This window comes from Streptopelia decaocto (assembly GCF_964273445.1).
Source record: "Streptopelia decaocto genome assembly, chromosome: 2".
NCBI classification, from domain to species: domain Eukaryota; kingdom Metazoa; phylum Chordata; class Aves; order Columbiformes; family Columbidae; genus Streptopelia; species Streptopelia decaocto.
In genome coordinates, this window is record NC_138655.1 from 162,057,584 (window position 1) to 162,073,180 (window position 15,597).

At 43.0% G+C, this 15,597-nt stretch overlaps 1 protein-coding gene across 5 annotated transcripts in view; it reads right to left on the reverse strand.

The window, feature by feature from the left end:
- The window catches only part of SNAP47 (synaptosome associated protein 47), a 33,221-nt gene that overhangs the window by 16,455 nt on the left and 1,169 nt on the right, over nucleotides 1-15,597 (reverse strand). The window contains exons 1-3 of one of the 5 annotated variants that reach the window (XM_082046777.1): nucleotides 12,528-12,591; nucleotides 8,606-9,161; nucleotides 1,892-2,376 (exon numbers count right to left, since the gene is read on the reverse strand). In XM_082046777.1, the coding sequence (XP_081902903.1) occupies nucleotides 1,892-2,376; nucleotides 8,606-9,102 (982 nt within the window). In that variant the 5' untranslated portion in view covers nucleotides 9,103-9,161; nucleotides 12,528-12,591. Of the gene's footprint in view, nucleotides 1-1,891; nucleotides 2,377-8,605; nucleotides 9,162-9,240; nucleotides 9,388-11,647; nucleotides 11,671-12,163; nucleotides 12,246-12,527; nucleotides 12,592-15,597 lie in introns of those variants that run through there. The other 4 variants (XM_082046773.1, XM_082046776.1, XM_082046774.1 and 1 more) reach the window with 4 other exon arrangements.

The following is a 15,597-nucleotide window of genomic DNA, read 5'->3' on the forward strand; positions in this document are numbered from 1 at the left end:
ATCATCTGTTTTACTGTATCATTTCTCTGCTCGTTTTTAATGCGTTGGCACAAAATCCATCCACCAATTTGCTCCTTTGTCATGGACAATTAGGAAAAGAAGAGGATTCGGGCATGCTGAGAGAAAGAAATTCCTAACAGACAGAAATTCAACAGTTCTGCTAATGAATCCAGGGTTGGATTACAAAAAGAATAAAAAAATACAACCCTCTCTGGAATTTTAGAAGTAATAGTAGTAAGGAATGTCATTCCTATTGTTGTGAAAGGGTTTCAGTCTCCACTGTTTGCTTTAAACAATTCAACTAAACGCTCACCTAATCTGAGACCTAAAATCTCCTATATCCAAACACCTGAAGTTCTGGAACAACAAAACTGTATTTAACATATGAAAATGAATGTGATGTCGAACCCACACGTTACTTAAAAACTTGCTGGGCTAGAAATTTGGTTTAAACTTTGTATAATTAAGTGAATGGCAATATTAATATAAATATGCCTCCAGCTATAAATTGACAAAGGTAAAAACAGCAATGACGGAGGAGTCTGAAGTATGTGGAGGGAGGGAAAAATGGATTTCTAATGACCCTTCCCCACACAGTGGCACAATATTGAATGGGTGACCACCGGAAAAAAAACGACATCGTAGTTAATACCCAGGCCAGCAGCTGAAACTCAAATTAAGCTAATCCTTTCACAAAGTGGTGTGGAGGTAGTGACAACACCAGCTGAGAGCTCGATGTTAAAGAGGACTTGGCATGTTCCAGCTGCCAGGTTCCTGAGGGACACTCAGCTTCACATCTACACGCCAGAGGCTGTGCTGCCATCCAGAGACCTGGACAGGCTGGAGAGCTGGGCGGGCAAAAATTAATGAAATAGAACAAGGGCAAGTGTAGAGTCTTGAATCTGGGCAGGAACAGCCCCAGGTTCCAGTGTAAGTTGGGGAATGACCTATTAGAGAGCAGCGTAGGGGAAAGGGAGCTGGGGGTCCTGGGACAGCAGGGTGACCATGAGCCAGCACTGGGCCCTTGTGGCCAGGAAGCCAATGGTAGCTGGGGTGGATTAGAAGGGGGTGGTCAGTAGGTCAGAGAGGTTCTCCTGCCCCTCTGCTCTGGGGAGACCACACCTGGAATCTTGTGTCCAGTTCTGGCCCCTCAGTTCCACAGGACAGGGAACTGCTGGAGAGAGTCCAGCGCAGCCACCAAGATGCTGGAGGGAGTGGAGCATCTCCCGTGTGAGGAAAGGCTGAGGGAGCTGGGGCTCTGGAGCTGGACAAGAGGACACTGAGGGGGGACTCATTCATGGGGATCAATATGGAAAGGGGGAGTGTCAGGAGGATGGAGCCAGGCTCTTCTCGGTGACAACCAGTGACAGGACAAGGGGTAATGGGTACAAACTGGAACACAAAAGGTTCCAGTTAAATTTGAGAAGAAACTTCTTCCCGGCGAGGGTGGCAGAGCCTGGCCCAGGCTGCCCAGGGAGGTTGTGGGGTCTCCTCTGCAGACATTCAAACCCACCTGGACACCTTCCTGTGTAACCTCATCTGGGTGTTCCCGCTCCGGCGGGGGGATTGCCCTGGATGAGCTTTCGATGTCCCTTCCAACCCCCGACATTCTGTGACATAGTCGCAAAGTTTTGCTCATGGACTTGGGAGAAAGTAAATCCAACTAAACTAAAACCACAGCCACATGTTTCCATCATCTCGGCCCTCTCTCACTTGGCAAGAGGGTCTAGGGTCACCTAGACGTTATTTCTTGCATTTTATCAGCAGCACGGTCTCACCATTGGGGCAGCAGGGAGGGGATTTGCCTTGTAAATATTACATATTATTCTGAGGTCAAAAAACACTTGGAAAACTTAGTGCATGCAGATGGATTGCTTTGCCTGTCACGTACCTGCTTGCCAAATGGTGGTCCCCAAATCTACCTGAGGAGACTTTGTGGCACCGACAAATCCCAGGGCATCCTCTAAAAACTGTATCTTCTTGCTAAACTGCATCTCCAAGATGGGGATCACTTCTGGCATCTTTGCTGACAAGAGCCGGTAAGAGGTGTCAGGCTTCCCAATAAATCTCTGACGGACGCTGATTTCGTATGGCGTATGAACCCTGATATCATCTACATCCTTCGATTCAAACCGGTGAATGACCTGAGAGTTGCAGTCACTGATTTCCAGGCCAGAAGCGAAGAGCGTGAGTTTTCCTGGCTTGACATTTGAGTCTGTTCTGTGGGTGATAATAACTGGAATTCTAATTATGATTCCTTCCTGGTTCTTCGAATCGGAAACTGTGGCAGTTTCCTTTGGCTTGCTTTCCAATGGCGCTTTCCAGAGCTTGCTGCTAAACGGCCACCAAGGAGGAGATTCCAGCTCAGTCAACAACCTAGCAGAGAAAAGAGAGTGTTAGGAGAGCGAAAGCCAAAGCGAAGGTCGCGCTACCCCACCAGTTCAAAGCAAATTGCCGCAGACGCAAAGATTTCTTAAGACTGCATCCAGCCCTCTGTTATTTCGCTCCTCAAACCTATTCACAGCTTACCGGGATCCATCCACTTCAAAAACCAGCTTTTCCTCATTTGCTAATACGCTGGAAAGTGGTCCCAGAATCTCACTGTTCTGATGTAAGAAATCCAGCTTCCAACTGGATATATTCAAGCCAATTTACACCCATCTGTTCTTCAGCTAGTGCTGCCTTTTATCTCGGTGTTTCCACACTTGGCCGTCATCACCACTGCCTCTTGCTGCTCCTTTATACCTCAGTCTGATGCTGGATTTTGCTTCGGCCCCACTCCCAAATTTCCATTGCAAGTTAAAACACTAAGAGTATAAGGTTGAGGTTGAAAAGCCCACCAGATTGGCATTCAGCATCTGCCTCACCACCCATGTAGCTCCTGAAGGAGATGGGACTCCTTGTAAGCAAACTTCAGCCTTAGCTTAAAGATGACCAGACTGACTTTATGGAGGAATTAAGCTGGGCTACAAAGTTGTTGGGTTTGGAGGGGAAACCGTATGAAGAATGGCTGAAGTCACTTAGTTTGTTCAGGAGAAGAGACTGAGACCTCATCATGTTCTACAGCATCCTCACAAGGGGTGGACACTGACCTCTTCTCTCTGGCAAACAATGACAGGACCCCAGGGAATGGCAGAAGATGTGCCAGGGGTGGGTCAGGTTGGACATGAGGAAAAGGTTCTTCACCCAGAGGTGCTGGACACTGAACAGGCTCCCCAGGGAGGTGTCACGGCCCCAACCTGACAGTGTTCAAGAAGAGACTGGACAACGTCCTCAGACACACTGTGTGAACTGTGGGGTGTCCTGTGCAGGGACAGGAGCTGGACTCAATTGTCCTTGTGGGTCCCTTCCAACTCAAGACATTTTACGATTCTATGAACTGCTCCAAGGGAAGACCATTGCAGAGCCAGAACCAAACACAGTCAAGCTCCTTATTTTCAAGCAAGAAGATGCAATTAAGTTCATCAGCAGTAGGCAAGTAAGATGTCACATGCTGTTCGGAAGAATCAATGACACGTAGGACATGATCCTTCTGTTGTGTTTTCCATCCCCTTTTCTGGGGCTGTCTCCCAAGAAAGGATCACGATCACAGATCTCTTTGGGACCAAGCCTCACCTGCACTCTTTCCACCAAAAAAAATAACGGGAATAAGAGGAAAGGTGGTGGTTTTGGTTTGATTTTCCAAGTGCTGTGCTGCCTGTTAACATCTCTCTCCAGGTCTAGACTGGAGTTAGAGGCAGAGACACATAAATACCTTGAATTCTATCCAGTGATCAGACACGTGCCACCAACATGGTGCTCGTAGTATACGCCTCTAAAGAAGCCAGAGCACACACAATAAAATCTTTAACGAAACACTGTGATCTTCCTGATGCTACGAAAGGCTATTTACCGACTTAAATCCTAGAGGTGCAAGCCTAGTCAGACCAAAATACAAAGTACTACTGCTTCACTGCTATTTTGGAGAGCCAGCTTGATTTAATTTGCTTTTAAAGTTTACTCTAGAAAGGTACTGCCTGATAAAATCTGCATCACAGCGGTGCTGCTCTCAAAATACTTTTTGTAATGATTTATTTTCCATGAGAGAACTGGAGTGCGTCTCCGGGAGACTTTGTAATTTTTAAATCCTGTTTAATTTGGCTGCAGACAAAGTCTAATATGAAAGAGGAAGCTCTAAATGAACACGCTTTGTTTACCAGCCATCAAAGTTCTGCACCGGCTTCAAAACAAACCTACTTAAAGAAAATCATCTGCTAGGAAAAGCAGAAGAAGTCCTACCGGGAGTCAACCACTGAATTCACAGAGGCAGAATGAATTGTTCCAAGAATCTACTCCCAACTAATGCATGAACAGCAGATATTTATGCAGATAGTACGAAACATGAGTAATGGGTCTGGAGCTCGCTGCTGCCCTCTGAAAATGCTGCAACAGTCCTTAAAAAAGAAGGGGGGTGAGGGGGAAAGACCAAAGGAGATGTAACGAAGTTCTACAACAACAGAATTTGAAATGGCACAGTATGATAGATTTAGGGCTGAATTCTGAAACTATGAGGTTCAACTGAAGTTCAACACAAAGAATGACTGAAAAAGCCCCAGGCTCTGCGAGCACAAACCATCTTCCAAATTAAAAGCCATGTCTGACCTACCTGCTGTAACTAAACAGAAACAAATGACCTGATTTCATTTCTCCAGAATAAAAAGCGCGGTTTCTGTCATTGTGTTGTATGAAAGAGTCACAAGGTGCTTCAGGGCACCAACAGCTTATGCCTGTGTCTTAACCTATGAAAAGTCATTAAATTCCTCCCTCAATATGTGTTCGCTTCATCACATTCACCATGAGAAAAGCGTGTGTGTTCACCCACTGAAAAGCAGCTGCAACGTAACAAGTCTAAACCTCCGTTTACACTGCGGTAACTTATCCTGGATAGCTTTGAGCCTTAATTTTTTATCACTTTATCCCTTCAGCCGTCTCCTCCCCTCTGTCCCCGGGGACTGACATCCTGGCTGTGCAATGTCTAATTTACAATCTGGATATTTTCTGCTGCGCAGCTCTAACAAAGTCTCCAGCCAACTTCTCCGGCCTTGCACAGAGGAGTCTCCCCTCTGTATCAACAAACTATATGACCGGTCCTTATATACAAAGGAAAATTTGCAACCGGAGTAGCTTATCCTCTAATAGCAATATATTAAAAAATGAACCGGGGAATCTGGCTTTCTGTTTATTTTTGGTCCTCAAACATCTGCTAGCACGTCAGGCTCAACTCTGCTTATCTGTCCACAGTTCCACTGAAAGCAGCTGTACATACCCAGGCATACACAAGAACAGAATTAATAATCCAAAAAGCCCACACATACAGGCAAGATAATCACAGTTTTAAACATACAAAAGTAGATAAAGGGGCCTGGTTCTTTTTATAGAAGACACCACCGAACTGGTGTCACTTATATGACCTTGAACGAACGGACACACAAGTTTGTTTCCTTCTCCACAAAATCTGTTCCACGTGCAAAATCATCAAATCATAGAATGTCCTGAGCTGGAAGGGACCCACAAGGATCATCGAGTCCAACTCCTGTCCCTGCACAGGACAACCCCACAGTTCACACCATGTGTCTGAGGACGTTGTCCAGTCTCTTCTTGAATAATGTCATGGTCCTTCATATTTTCCCAGTAGTTGCTTCTCACCAAGTTTCTGAAGAAAACAAGAGTCCAAGCACTTTAACAGACATTAATCTATTTATGTATGTTAATAGTCTGAATTACCTAACACACAGCAATCAAATGAGCTTCAGTCATGGTCTTCCCCAGTTTCTACATGGGTTGGTGACATAAAGAAAGATGTCACCAGTCTAACAGAAGACATAGTATCAGGCATGAGGGGAGGGGAAACAACTCTATGAGAGAAAAACACACAAACTATGGGAAAAAACTAAGTGTTAGAGCTCCCCAAAAAGCACAGTGGAAGTAAAACACCATTTGGTTAATGGATTCTGGGCTGCGTTTTAGCCTGTGAGCAAGCTGGCCGAACTCTTCACGCCACAGATACAACGGAATCTCAGCTAAAATTTGGTCAATGCCTTCCTTTATTTTTCCATTTGTAAAAAATCAAAGCACCGAGCTCTTCAGATTCATCAGGACAAATAATACCTCCCAGTGCATCTTAACCCAAAACAAAATTCTCTTCCAAAAACAATGAGCAGGTATTTATTTTCCTGCTCATTGTTTATTACTAGAGAACTTGAAAAGCTATTGCTGGAGCTTTCAATTATCTTGGCTTTTCATTAAAGGCTACAGAGAATATCGCCAGAATCATTGTGAAATCAACACTTTCTTTTAGACGTGATATCCGTCTAAAAACAGCTGCTTCTTCCAAAAACAACCAGTTTGAACTTTATTGTGTTTGTTTCTTCCTGCAGGTGTCAGAGCTTCCACGAAGACACTCGTAGGAACGTATCTTCAAGCTTTACAGTACTACTCTTAACCTTACCGTCTATTTTGGACTGATGTTGAATCCAACTTCCAGTGTATGAACCAGCATAGAATGATTTGGTTTGAATGTTAATCATTAAATATTAAAGTCATAACATTCTAAGTAAGACACCAACCATCTACTACACACATTTAGTTCTGCGACAAGTTAAACATCTCAAATGGGCTCCAAATCAGTTGTCTGATTAATAAGTTGTCTATTTCTGTTGTCTAAAGGGAGTATTTGGTGGCTTGTGTTGACTCTTGAGGGCACAAAGAGTCTGCAGAGGGATCTGAACAAATGGGAGAACTGGGCAATCACCAAATGCATGAGGTTCAACAAGAGCAAGTGCTGGATTTTGCACCTGGGACACGGCAACCCTGGCTGTACAGACAGACTGAGGGACAATAGGCTGGAGAGCAGCTCTGGGGAGAGGGATCTGGGGGTTCTGGTCGATGGCAAATTGAACATGAGCCAGCAGTGTCCATGGCACCAAGAGGGACCCGTGTCCTGGTGCATCCAGCACAGCACGGCCAGCCAGGCAGGGAGGGGATTGTCCCGCTCTGCTCGGGCCTCACCTGGAGCAGGGCTGGGGACTCAGGATAAAAAAAGATATAAAGCTACTAGAGAGTGTCCAGAAGAGGCTATGAAGTTGGTGAAGGGTTTGGAGGGGAAGCCATATGAGGAGCAGCTGAAGTCACTGGGTTTGTTCAGCCTGGAGAAGAGGAGACTGAGGGGAGAGAAGATGTGCCAGGGAAGGTTTAGGTTGGACATTAGGAAAAAGTTCTTCACCCAGAGGGTGCTGGACACTGGAACAGGCTCCCCAGGGAGGTGTCACGGCCCCAACCTGACAGTGTTCAAGAAGAGACTGGACAATGTCCTCAGGCACACGGTGTGACCTGTGGGGTGTCCTGTGCAGGGACAGGAGTTGGACTCCATGATCCCTGTGAGTCCTTTCCAACTCAGGACATCGCATTATTCTATTTTTTTAATACACTGGTTTAAGTGCCTAATTGAAATTACCCTAAATAGTTTACTATTGTCTCTCCACCGCACTCTGCAGACAAAGCTCCGCAGTTCAATGGTGCTCAATACTGCTTATTTTTTCCTCAAAATGTATTTATTCCACCTTGATCTAAAGGCAGGGTGTATTCCATGGAAGGGTAAAAGCAGCAAGTGCAGTTTTACAGCACAAATAAGGGAGAACTATTTCTACAGTGTTTCCCGGACTATATCGCATCACCGACCCAATACTCAGTGGTGTGTCTGACTGGGAAGTAAGTTCTTGAGAAGAAAAGGCCACATAAAAAATAAAAATAATAATAAATAAATATAAAATAAAAAAATTAAAGCCCTCAACTACACACACTTTGTATGCAAAACACAGCCTCAAGAGTTGACTTACAAGCTCAGAGGAGTACAATCTAATTAAACTGAAGTTTATCTTGCAGTTGTCTCCTGCAAACTGGAGGAAACTGTCCAACTCAACAGCCCATCTGCCATATTTAACATTTCTTCTGAAAAGCACCAGAAAAGCAGAACTGTGGTTATGTTTGCTGTAGAACAGCAAAACAGCCTCGTCTAGGACTGGAAAAATTCACTCAACTTCCACTATTTTTCATTTCTGCATATTCTAAGGCATCGAATAAAAATGTGGATTCCATGACCTATCCTTCAGTGGGGACATTAATTTGCACCTCCTGCCCCAAACTGGTTGCCTGTTCTCTCAAAACTTACAGGTTGTCAGTATTTCGGAGACTTCTATCATTTCCACCTGTTGTAGCTGAAACTCATAAGGCCTTGAAAAGTTATTTGAAGGAGAGAGGACACGTGTGTGTGTACATACATATATATGTATATACATACATATATATATACATATATATATATATATATATACACAGAGAGAGAGAGAGAGAGAGAACTTCAGCAGGGTGAAAAGATGTCGCACAGAAAAGGACAGAAATACAGAAACATAACAAAAACTAGATCCACAAAAAGAGCATCATGAGCTTAAACTTTCCCTAAAAGTCAAGGGCTTCGTTTCCTAAACACTCCCATTGATTTGCCCCATAAATTTCAGGCATAAGTGACACAATCCCACAACCACCGCTTTGCTCAGAGATGCTACAGTACCTGTCTGCTACATCCATATCCCCTTCGATCTTGTTGAGCCCTTTCATGATGTTATCGAACTGCTCGCCCTGGTAATGCAGCACTTTTGCTGTGTCCTCCAGTCGTTTCTGGGATCCGGTCAACAATCCAGTCAGTTCTTTTCCCTTTGTTGACTGCAAAGCTGCTGCTTCTGCTCCTGCGCTTTGGCTCGACAGCAGTTGCTCCCTCCAGAAGTGCTCGAGGATGTTGAACACCACATTTCGGTTGGGTTGCAGAGAACTGAACCAGTGCTTGGTGTTCTTCTCTAAGACTGTCAGGGAGCTGAAGATTAAATTCGAAGACTCCTTCTTGATCTCGCTGATACTGGAAAGGTGGAAGTTGACCAAAAGCTCCCCGGTTTTGTCAGCTGTAAATTTGATCGCCACAGGAGTCAGGGAGAGTTTGCCGGAGACCCATTGTTTGCTGGTGTCCAAGTAGTAAGAACAAGGCCAGCTATGGATACGTATGTCTTCGTTCATCAGCTCGCCGTTCGGATCCTCTTCTACAAGAGCGATGCTCTCAAAGCTAGAAGGAGAACCTAGAAGAAAAAAAGCAAGAATCCTTAGCGACATATAAAGGCTGAGGTTAAAACACACAAAGCTGACGTTAAAACACACCCATAAATAATTAGTCCCATCCACAGCTGGTTTCCAGTATTTTCACTGTAACCTTTCAGGTGCACGCCCAGGATAGAGTTGGAAATGGGTGTGGATGGATTCCAAAATTTGGTAACATGAAAGTTCAGCCTTTCAGAACAGGATTGTCAGTATCGTCACTCGCTCCTTAACAGCACTGCCTTCCCTTTTTATAAGGTTCTCATCACGTGATTTACAACAGCACAAACTTCAAGTGACTATTGCATCAATGCCCTGGATATTTAATACCTGCTGTGCTGTTTTGGACAGGGGAGGTGCTTTAGTATTAGATCAGTCTCTATATTCACATGCATATGTTCATATTTTTGGGTGGAGGGGAACCTTCCAAAAACAGAATCATGAAAACTTTAACTTTTCTGAGTCTTTCATATGCCCTTTTTAATGGGAAAATGATCACGTAAAATGTTTTCCATTCCTCATTTCATTATCAGAAGCAGATTCCTATAGACCAACAGGTACTGAAGAAAATCCAGAGTATATCAAAATGCAAGCCCATCAATATATCTACAACAATCACAATAAATAACTGGTCCTTCCCCTTCCACTCTGGTATCTCCACATCCACGTATGTTAAGAACATACCCAGAATGTCTATCCAATGTATTCACCAGTGTGGGTGAAACCAAAATCACCACCGATCAGAACTCACAATCACTAAAGAGCAGAAACATCCAGCCACAAAGGGATAGATATTGTTCAGAAATCATTTCATTGCACCTCGGTGACAAGCCACGATTTCCTGGGAGCCTGTGATGCCATTTGATGACATAATATTAATCCTACAAGACTTGCTCACTGGTACCTGGAATCTCAGCCAGAAAACAAATTGGTGTCGTACACCTCAGACCTGGCTCCCATCAAAATAATCCACATTTGGAAATGTAAACTAAATTAAATGTGTCCGGAGTGGTATCTCTCCACATTTCTAAGGCGTTTTCTTGTACCCAAAGGCGAGATTGTTTCCTGTAACACCTTCAGAACACCACAGTTTTCAGGCTGAACGCTGAAGACCAATCACGTTCCACAACTAATTAATGAGCATCCATTACGTAATGGTGATTTAATTACTCACATACTCATCATCTTCTCAAAGCCTTTGATGTATCACAGCACAATTTACAGATTAGCACTGTAACATTATCTCAGGCTCTTCTGCTACTTGTACGGCGCGATAAACGAAAAGTTCAAGCTCCACCACAAAATCCCCACTCAGGTTGACACTGACACTAATTATACATTTTACTTCAGTACATTCTGTTCCCTTTAAGAAAATGTCTGGAAATCCTAATGCAAATTAAAAAGCGAATAGTCCTTTTGCAGGTAGCACTGGTGTGAATTCCTATAACACACGCCAAATATCTCCAAATGCTTCATCACTAATATCTCTTAAATACACTTAACTCTGCATCCAGTTCTAATGATTTTTTTTTATTAAATATCTTCAAACCGTCACTATTACTGAGATAAAGACTACTCATGGCATGTTGTATTCCACAAAAACTGTTACTTTGGTTTTCATACCTTATTTCCACGGCGTTATGGGTTTTAGTGATATGAATGGGGAAAAAAAAGCAGCCACGAGTTTACAAAGCAGCTGCAGTTTAAAGCGAAAATTCTCAGTCTGTTTAGCCCTAATAAAACTGTGATCCAGTGAGAAATTGTGTCTCTCTGCAGTTTATTATGGGACAAAGATGGGGGGAAAATCACCCCCAGAAACCTGATTTGAGTAGCTATACAAGTCCTAGGAAATAGGGTTTCTAACAGTTTATCGATCATTCACTACATAAATTCATAATCTGAACAAAGAGATACATACATATACAAAGAAGTGGAAAATGTTTCTAATAAAGATACAGAATTATGTGCTAATAATGGGATGTTTTCTACTAGCATAACTGACAACTATGTCAGTTTCACCAACAGCATAAATGGCATTAGTGTTGAAATCAACAAGGGTTGAAACTAAATCATGTTATTAATCAGGATTTACAAATCCAGATTAGGTGTAACTGGTTGAAACTGCCCAGGTTTGAAGTAAATATGATAGTACAAGCCAACAAACAAAAATAAACATCTTGGGTTACATCTTCCAGCTCCTCACACCCTAAAAATACAGCAAAGGTGAAAAAGAAGGGAGGGAGAAGAAAAAGAAGAAGGGAGGGAGAAGAAAAAGAAGAAGGGAGGGAGAAGAAAAAGAAGAAGGGAGGGAGAAGAAAAAGAAGAAGGGAGGGAGAAGAAAAAGAAGAAGGGAGGGAGAAGAAAAAGAAGAAGGGAGGGAGAAGAAAAAGAAGAAGGGAGGGAGAAGAAAAAGAAGAAGGGAGGGACGCAATAGGTCTCAGCTCATACAAAGGAGGTGACATCCCCTTACCTCACCTTTGCAGGTCTTTGCTATTTATACCAGTTTCCGAACAATCTCATCAATATCAGCACAAGGCTCACAAGCTGAGCTGCTACTTTATAAATAATATATATAAATAATGATGAAACCGAGACACTGAAAGACTACACGCCTTGGAGAAGATCACAAGGGAAACCTGGAAGCGAACGCAGGTTTCTCAACGCTCGATGTTGGGACAGACACCATGGAACAGCAAATCATCTGAAAAACAGCCCCTAGACCTTGCTCATCCCAATAGGAACCTTCAACCAGGCACAGCCACGCAAGAAAGTTGTAAACAAGCAAATGACCCTTAAACTCTCATAAAAATCTCACCCTAGAACCAAGTTTCACATGCGAAGAGTCTCTCAAACTCTCCCCAAGCTCCCCATCAAGATAGTGTTTTTTCTCTACGCCTTAAAGTTGTGAAAACATTAATGTCCTATGCAGTCTCACAAGTGTGTCATAAAAAAAAGATCTTCCTAAACCATATCTGAAGCTCCTTACCTCTTTTTGTAGATGTCAAACTCCCAGGCAGCCTTTCTTGGGCTGCTGCCTTTCCAGAACTGTCCATTTGTAAGCAGAACTTTTTCCTGAGTGTTTCTTTCTCTTCAAAGTCCAAAAACAGGAGGTTAAAAACCAAAATAACCCTGAAGCTAAAGCAAAAAAACCTACTATGGTCGTTACCAAAAAGAAAAGCTAGATGAAGAATAGAGAATGGATATTTAACCCTGGATCTAAGAACAAAACAAGTCCTCTCAGTCCAGGCGAAAAAAGGAGGCAATCACTTGACCGGTGTGTGTGTGTGTGTATATATATATATATATATATTTACGTGTACATACCTTGGGTCATATGACTTTTGACTCACCTGAGAGCTTAAAGGCTTCATCAGCTCCTTTCTGTGCCTGAGGCCAGAATTTCCAAGCAAAAACCTATTTGGTAATTAAATCCATTCATTGTCCTGGCACATTTTTCCCCAATATAATGATGTTTTAATTAGTATCAGATCTACACAACTTTTTTCCCCTCCCTCTCTCTCACAGTGGAGAAGGTTGAACTTTGCAGATATATAGATGGATGAAAGGATAACCCAGACTGATTTTATTCAACAATGAAAAGAGTCATCAACTCTACATAAATTATAGTATGTCGGTGATAAATGTTAACACAAGGGTTCAAGGAGTTGGATTAAAACACATGAGAAATTATCCCCATGTTATACAAAGAAAGAAGAAACGGTCACAACTATGTGAAGTTACCTGCAAGAAGGCATTAAATATACATTTCACTGATGACACTCATGCATTGTGTTGTATAATGTTGGGTATTAACTGTGAATAGTTTTTGAGCAGTTAAAAACCATCATTACCGTGTAACTTTTGTTACTCTGTTCTCCTCAATATTAAAGGAACTCCTTGATCTCATCTCCTGGCAGCATTTTGCCTTTTATAAAACCAAATCTCGCCTTGAGCTGTGCAATGAAATGTTAAATATACCAGCTCAAGATCAAATAGCTCAGCTACTGTCCCTCAAAATGAAAAGATTTTTACTCTCCCCCCTGTATTTCCTATTGAGTTTTGGCACTCACATTTCAGAAACAGGGAGCTAGAGGCCTCCTGCCACTCACACAGTTTATTTACTATAAGGAACTGTTACCCAAAATCCAGGATCTCTCTCCTCTCCTCCTCCCATGACTTTGTTTTGATGCCACCACTTAAAATTCAGCATTAATGCCATTCCCGTTCTATTCCTCCTTGTACAACAAGACATAGAATATTCATGGGTTTGTAAAACACAGGGAAAAAAGCCTCACCTGCAATAAAGCATTTAATTCCAGTGTTCACACCCCGAAAAGCAAAACAAAAAAATTCCAACCAACAGATATAAGTCCTTTAGAATAACATGCAAAGCACTAAGTTGTCAGAAAAAAAATAATAAATAAACAAATGGCTTCCAATTACTTGTAGAGTCAGGAGTATTTATAAACTTGGGAGGGTTATAGCCCTTAAACCACTTCCCTGTACGCAGCAAAAGAGAAGGATACAGCTAAATGAATTCACAATAAATTTCTTCATATATTTTAAAGGAACGTATGTTTGCCTACACATTTTTCTACAGTGTGAAAGACACACACACAGTCTCTCCCAGTCTGGAGTCCCCAACATCAACACATTATCCACATCCTGTAAATCACCTCCTTTTTTAGCAAAATGTCTGTGTTTTTGACACACCTGCCCCTTGAACCGAGTGCAGTACCACATATGGTGGCACAGAACGAGAACTTGGATCAGCAGTAAAGAGACGTGATTTATATTTCCGGCAGCGTCACCACAACATTGTATAGATTCTTTACCTAACGCATAACTCGGCGGCTGCTTCTATAAAAAGAAGGTGACTCACCTTCTCTTGTGAAGTGCTTTGAGATCATTCAATTAACTGGAAGCACTACTAATTACCCCGGGTGCGAGGAGATGTCACATACACTGGGAGAAGGTGCTGCCAGCTCAGCAGAACATCGTCCCTTCACAATATGTCCATCTCAGAGCTTTCAAAACTCAGTCATGAGATTCTTCTCATCTGCCCTTGCTAATTACCTGCAGAACATTTCTGCACACATTTCTAATGGGTTGGTGTTTGTTTGCTTTTTGTCCTTCAAATTTCCATAGGGTCATTATCTTTGGTGGTTTATTCCCAAACCTACCATCTGGCAAATGATGAGTTTAATGCTTCTGTGAACTCAACAACCCTCCTAATAAAAATGTTTATAAGGTCCTAAAAGTGACTCTCTCCTCATTCTTAAAAAAAGGTCTAAGATGCAGTTCCACCAGGTTTCTAACTCTATGATTCTCCAAATGATGCTACAAGACACGAAATACTCGGGGTGACCATCTAAGAGGTGTAGCAGGAAAAGTCACACAGTAACTCCCTACTAAGGCACATAAAGAAATTCAGTTCCCCTCATCTCAAAAGATCAACAGATGCCCACTAAAGAGCAGCTCTAGATTGAGGGGCCTCTCTACATCAACATGTTTCCATCCTTCTATGAAAAAAAAAAAAAAAAAAATTAAAAATCTTGACCTCATTCAATTTCTGATACAAAGCAACTTTATAGAAGAACAAATTCCCCATCAGCCTCTCCCTAATATATTTAAGTACAGGACAGCCTCAGTTCCCATCTTTTAAACCACACCAGCCCCCCAGTATGTAGGTTAAAACCTCATCAGCCTTTCTTTCAACCTTGAGCCTGTCTCCATCTCCCCAACCCAAAACAGACACATCTACACTTCCCAAAACTTGGTTACCTGCCCCACCTCTGAGGTGAACCCTCCTCTGTCCCCCTGCTTTACTCCCTCAACCCTTCTCCTTCCCCAATGCCATCCCCAAGACCCACTATCTACCTCCTTTAGAATCATGGAATGTCCTGAGCTGGAAGGGACCCACAAGGATCATGGAGTCCAACTCCTGTCCCTGCACAGGACACCCCACAGGTCACCCCGTGTGTCTGAGGACGTTGTCCAGTCTCTTCTTGAACACTGTCAGGTTGGGGCCGTGACACCTCCCTGGGGAGCCTGTTCAGTGTCCAGCACCTCTGGGTGAAGAACCTTTTCCTCACTTCCAACTGACCCTCACCTGGCACATCTTCCTGCCATTCCCTGAGTTCTGTCATTGGTCACTAAAGAGTTTGGTGCCTGCCCCTTCTGCTCCCCTAGTAAGGAAGCTGTAGCTGACATGAGATCCCCCTTCAGTCTCCTCTTCTCCAGGCTGAACAAACCCAGTGACTTCAGCCACTCCTCATCTCGCTTCCCCTCCAAACCCTTCACCAACTTTGTAGCCTCTTCTGGACAATTACCCCAAGCTAGAACAGCCCCCTTCCAAAAAAAATCTCCATCCTTTTCTCTTGCTTTTTCCCCATACAAAGACAGCCTTCCTCCTCATAA